Source organism: Medicago truncatula, chromosome 4 (genome assembly GCF_003473485.1).
Source record: "Medicago truncatula cultivar Jemalong A17 chromosome 4, MtrunA17r5.0-ANR, whole genome shotgun sequence".
NCBI lineage: Eukaryota > Viridiplantae > Streptophyta > Magnoliopsida > Fabales > Fabaceae > Medicago > Medicago truncatula.
The window spans coordinates 61,841,630-61,848,183 of record NC_053045.1 but is presented as its reverse complement, the minus strand read 5'-3'; the positions used below and the strand labels follow the sequence as shown (position 1 = coordinate 61,848,183).

The window sequence follows — 6,554 nt, the reverse complement described above, 5'->3', positions numbered from 1 at the left end:
TGTGTAGACATGTTTGGAAGCTAGTTGATGAATTATGAAACTTATGTCGTTATAGCTTAAACTTCATAAAGTTTTGTCAAATCAATAAAATTAATAACAACTTCGTTGCAAATATTGAAGTGTCCCTTCAATACTGCTCATATGGATGGATGGGTGTAAACATATTATTTATTGAATTCATTTATTTTTTTTGTCAAATTATTTATTGACTCATAAATGTTACTTCTGTACAGTACAATGTAGTCCACTTTTCAATTTTTGGTAGCAGCAACCCCTACTATCTCATTTCATGGCAGCACATGTTCATGTTTTTTTATATACTCTGAATTGAAAAATCAGCATAATAATTTAACAAATCTTTAAGTGAAAGTTGCACATGCTCATAAGGCAATTCTTATTCTGGAAGCTATAAATGGATTTTGAATATTCTTGGAAGAGGGGAAATAAAAAAGGAATCCATTCTTTTTTATTTTTATACCACGCTAGAAAGGTCATCTGTTTTAAAGTAGAGTAAATAAAAAATTTGTTAGAATGTTTCAAACTACTCCCTCAGTTCTAAAATATAAATAAAAAAATCTCATATTCTTTGTCTCAAAATATAAGCAAAAAAAACCAACTTTTATGCTATTATTATGTTTTTTCAAACAAATCATCTTTTCCAATGTAAAATTAAATGCAAATTGCATTCAATTTGTTCTCCTTTTTATTTTCTCCATAATTTTTAACCAATGAGAATTATTTTTACATCTTTCTATGAAACTCATTCCAAGGAGAACACAAAAAATTATACCTCAAATCACTAAGTGTTAGTTTTCTTAATAAGTGTGAATTAATGTTTTTTACTTATAAATTAGGACGGAGGGCTAACCACATTTTAATATTTTGAAATTGCCAAATATTAATCATTTTACTTCTTCGTTTGAACTTGATTAACTTAGTTTTGTATTCATTTCCGATATTACCAATTTAATGTCATTATAGTCTCTACTAATTTGATTAACATTTTATAATTTTGCCCCTCAAAAAAAAACATTTTATAATTTCGTAGATCATTTTGAAATTATATTTATAATGTGAATGATTAATTTTTATATAAGCTAGGATTAAATTGACATAGTCCTTCAATATCAAGGAACAAACAGAGTATTGATTTCTTTAATAAACATTTTTAAAATATTTAAATGCTACATTTGGAAGCCATTTAGTTCGTGAGAATTTTCTTTCAAGTTTACTTCACCAATACAATAGTAAAAGCCAATTTTATGAGCCCTAAAAGTAACATGTAATGGATTTTCGGCTCATCGTGCTACAATCAGTTGGACATTTGTTTACACTAAAAAATATTCTAAATTGTAAGCCGGGAACGACATGAAGCAAAATTTAGGGTAAGTTAATTTCTATAGCCGAGTGTATAATCAATTGATATTAGAAAAGTCGAAGATTGTTTAGTCGAATCATTCTTATATGGAGAGGGGCTCAATGTAAGTGGATAATTTAATCTAAAGAATCTACTTCTTGTTTTCAAGCCTTCGAATAACAAACACAGCTAGAATCTAGGAAGCGTTATCAAAGAGAGAGAGAGAGAATATGCTTGAAATGAGTAATAGAACAAGACACATAAAGACCAATACTATACAAAATAACGGTCACATTTTCACACAAGTTTGTGTAAGGTTAGCCGAATAATAGCAATTAGGACACGATCTTTATATGTCATGATCATGGCTAATAGGATTTAGGCTCAAACACATTTGTCTGTAAATATCACTTGTAATTTGTAAACTATATATCAGAGAGACTCAATGAATCAAATAACTTAGTTTTAAAATATTGTTTGTGACACTTAAACCTCTTTGTAGAAGCTAAGAAACACGCAGTCAAGAGAAAATAAATAAAATGTTAAAAGATAAACTTTAAAATTGGACAATAATATTATTTCTACATAACGCCTTCACAGTCCCCTTGCACAAAATAAAACCTCTAATGCTGTTGTGTATGTCAAAAATAATGAAGGCTATGTGGCAACCTTGCAAGGTTTGATTTAGAGACAGAAATATTTTCCACTTTATCATCCATCAGAAAAAGAGAAAACAGTTAGTGTCCTCTCAAAGTTTCATTGATGATAAAGTGATGAATGTAACTATTTTTTTCAAGAATTGCAAATAGTCCAACAAGCTTTCCTACCAACTGGAAGTAAAAAAAAAAAAACTAAAAATAATAAAGGCACAAAATTTTGTAAAAAGGAGGTTCATTTTTGGCTTATATAACAAGACAAGATAAAATGATATACATGCCCACCACCTTTGCTTATACCCCAAAGCACCCAACTACAATACTTAATTGTCACCACCACAGATAGGCTATTTAATTTCCTATTTTGCCACTATATTATATTATTATTATTAACAATAAAGGCTATTTATGCTTCTCAATCAAACAAGTATAATGAAATTCAACTATATGGTTGGCCTCACACCCTAACTGAAATTTAATCATACTCTTCTTTACATATATACACTACTTATTCTTATATGCTAGCTGAGCCAGAATCAACAACATACCAAATAATTCCAATTCCATTTTCTCTGCACTTTTGCATTTGAAAATGGAACTTCCTTCCTCTTCTACAATACTAATTGGACTCTCTTTGGACCCAAATGATAGCAAGGAACTTCTATCATGGGCATGGGCAATAAGAGTTTTAGCTAATCCAAATGATACCATTGTTGCTGTGCATGTTCTTGGTTAGTCACTGTTTTTTTTTTTATTTTAACATGTACAATTTATTCAACCGTTTTTTCATACTGTGAATTATTAGTGTTCTTTTAATAGCCTGAAAATTTGTTCAATTTTCAGTAGCAGAGAATATGAAGAAACGTGTATCAGTGAGAAGAAGACAATCACAACTTAGGCAAGCAAAAGCATATGTTATATCTGTGCTTGGAGAATTTGCACAGACTTGTTGGTCCAAACAGGTAATTAATTTCAAACACACGTGAATCAAATCATACAAGTATATATGTGTCTCCATCATCAATAAAATTGGGGAAAAAATAATGTTTTGTTATTGGATAGGGGGAATGCAACACATTTGCCACGTAAACTTTTTACAAATTTAGTTAAATACTACATAATTTAAAAAAGTTTACGTGATTTGCATTCCTTCTGATTAGTCTGCAAAAAACGACATTCGATAGGGATGGATTCTAGAGACATGGAGTGGACCAAATTTTAGTAAGTACTAAGATGAAGAGTATTTTAGAGGGAATAAAAAATATAGTTGACCCTGTCTGTCATATAATGGTTAGACTTTAATATGGTTTGCTATTAGAGTCGAAGAATGCTGATGAAAACATCATTATCAGGTTAATTTGGAGGCAAAAGTGGCATTGAGTTCCACAGTAGGTGGTGGTTTAGTGGAGGAAGCCAAGTCAATTTCTGCTGATTTTCTTCTTCTTCTTGGCGGAACAAGAAACAAAACAATTAAGTAAGAACTCATCAGTGTAACATTTATTCAAATCATTTATAAAGATCTAAGCATTTGACAACCCCCTTTATCATTGTTTATAGAATTGGCACCTCTAAAGGAATTACCAATTATTGCTTTGAGCATGTGCATGAAGGCTGCACAATTGTCTCAGTTGGAAGGAACACAAAAACAGAACAGAATATCAATTCAACAGATTTTCAAGGTAATTCAGTTTTTCTAAAGTAATGTTAATTAACAAAATACAAATCAAATTACTGAAAAATAATGTACCTTGATATTTTCCTTTTTTTTTATCTCAGAAATGAATCAACAGAACAGTTCACCTAGAACAGTACTTCTAGATGGACTACTAGAGGGACAATCCAACAGCACAGAAGATGACACATTTAGCACTAGAGCATCAAGCTTGACATATACACCTTCATCTGGTCCTAAGATTAAGAGAAAATCACAATTATCATTCAGGTTCATAATATCGTTTCTTGGTTCACCATTCAGAATAAAAACCTTCAACATGTCCAAAATTGAAAAACATCAACCCTTGTTGAATTGCTTCAGCTATGAAAATATATCAAATGCTACTAATGACTTTCACCAAGGTATATTATTAATGTTATTTTTAATGTCATATGAAACATTGAATTGAGGTTTCTAATATACTCATTCATTTTTTGTTTCTTTGAAAATAGATAATTTAGTTGGAAGAGGAGGGTACTCAGAAGTATACAAAGGTGATCTTTGTAATGGAGAAACCATTGCTGTGAAGAGATTAGCCAAAGACAACAAAGATCCAAACAAGGAAAAAGAATTCCTTATGGAGTTGGGTATTATTGGACATGTTTGTCATCCTAATACTGCATCTTTATTGGGCTACTGCTTTGAAAATGGGCTTTATCTGATTTTCAATTACTCTCAAAATGGAAACTTGTCAACTGCATTGCATGGTTATGGTAAGTAAGCCTTGTACCCTCAACTCTCAATGTTTTTACCTGTTTCTGGATAAATAGCTTAATTAAGCGCTTAGTATAAGCACATATCATATAAGTTTTTATGTATAAACTGTTTTCATAAGCTATCTTGGAGAGCTTATGTAAATAAGCTGAAAACAACTTATGGACATATGATATGTTGTTTCCATAAACTCGTTTAAATAGCCTCACATGTATTTATGTCATTAGATAATCTCAAATCAATCCGATCAAGAATTAGTGTTTTTTGTGTCATGTGAGATTTAAATGTGCTAAAATGAATATATATATCAGGTAAAGCAGGAAATTCACTTGACTGGCCAATAAGATACAAAATAGCTATTGGAGTTGCAAGGGGACTCCATTATCTTCATAAATGTTGCAAACACAGAATAATTCATCGTGACATTAAAGCCTCCAATGTTCTTCTTGGTCCTGATTATGAACCACAGGTAGATACTATAGAACAGCAAGCAATGTTCTAATAACATTGATTGATTTTATACCAAATTCAATTCACACAACTAATAGTTTTAAATTATTACTTTTTGTTGCATATATTAGATTACTGATTTTGGACTAGCAAAGTGGCTTCCTAACAAATGGACTCACCATGCTGTAATCCCTGTTGAGGGAACATTTGGATATTTAGCACCAGAGGTCTTTATGCATGGTATTGTGGATGAGAAAACTGATATATTTGCATTTGGTGTTCTTCTTCTTGAGATTGTAACTGGAAGAAGACCTGTTGATTCATCAAAGCAAAACATTCTCCTATGGGTAAATATGCCTTTCATTTCATCCATGATATCAATGTAGCATCTAAACTTCAGTGTCGGGTGTCTGTGTCGTGCAAGTGGTTAATAGTTGATAGCTACTTAATGTCATAATTCATAAATGTTTCTGATTAACAAAATTCAGGAGTTATCAAATCAAATGATGATCTTCTAAAACATGTCTCCATAAATTTGTTAACAAAGACATTTTAATTATTAATAATAATAATAATAATAATAGTAAAGTGTTGGTAACGTCATACAGGCTAAGCCTCTGATGGAATCAGGGAATATTGCTGAGCTGGCAGATCCAAGAATGGAAGGTAGATATGATGTAGAGCAACTGTATAGGGTAGTCCTAACAGCTTCATATTGTGTTAGACAAACTGCCATTTGGCGTCCCGCAATGACCGAGGTGAACTAACAAATAACAACCGATATGTTTTCATGTTTAGTGGTTCTGTTTGGTTTGAGAAAACGTTTTCTATTTTCATTTTAATTATCGAAATAAAAATAGAAAACATTTTTTCAAACACCAAACAGACCTTAAGGTTTATTTGTGTCTTAACAAGATCACACTTCACTAAAATTTTCATGTGTTTTCTTCATTTTGATTATACACAGGTGTTAGAGCTGCTAACCAATGGACAAGACTATGAAGTTGGAAAGAGTTGGAGAATCCCAAAGTTCACTTCTGATGAATTGGATGATTACTCTATGATTTTTGGGTATGATGTCCCCTCAGACATATCTCTAGAGGATTATTTGTGAGGATGAAAAGTAGATTAGTTTCAAAGTTTGTTGGCATATACAATATTTGAGGTTTCAGAGAGGAGTATGTTGTAATGAAGTTGAAGATTAGAAGTTGGCTGATTATTTTTGTAACTTAATAACATATGAGAATGTTAGAATATGAAAGCATGAGAACAATTAATCTTCACAATGGATGGATGGTTAAGATTATTTTCTTTTTTATATGAAAAAAGGCCAGAAGATGATATATTAAAACAACACAATTGCAACACAAGAAATGCTATGATTAAAAATTGATACAATTTTAGCAAGTGTGCTAATTTATATCGAGTAATAAGTAATTTAATTCATATCCAAGCATTCAGGTAATCACAGTTCTAAGATTAAGAGAAATTCCAAGTTAAGATAATCACAGTTCTCATTCAGGTTCACCATTCTGAATAAAAGCATCAACCTTTGCTATAGTGCTTCAGCTGTGAAAATATTTCCAATGCTGCAAATCACTGTCACCAAGGTTTATGATCAGTGTTATTTTTCAAGGTCGTAGAAAACATTGAATTGATGTTT

General features: G+C 31.1%; 1 protein-coding gene across 1 annotated transcript; it reads left to right on the top strand.

Annotated features, from left to right (window-relative positions):
• The first annotated feature begins 2,464 nt into the window (after nucleotides 1-2,464).
• On the top strand, nucleotides 2,465-6,242 carry LOC11418668 (probable receptor-like serine/threonine-protein kinase At5g57670). Its single transcript, XM_003610145.4, has 10 exons — nucleotides 2,465-2,744; nucleotides 2,857-2,975; nucleotides 3,366-3,487; nucleotides 3,571-3,692; nucleotides 3,790-4,089; nucleotides 4,180-4,440; nucleotides 4,753-4,910; nucleotides 5,023-5,238; nucleotides 5,500-5,649; nucleotides 5,859-6,242. Exons 1-10 carry the CDS (start codon nucleotides 2,606-2,608, stop codon nucleotides 6,003-6,005), a joined length of 1,734 nt encoding a protein of 577 aa, XP_003610193.3. The 5' UTR covers nucleotides 2,465-2,605; the 3' UTR covers nucleotides 6,006-6,242.
• Nucleotides 6,243-6,554: the final 312 nt, after the last annotated feature.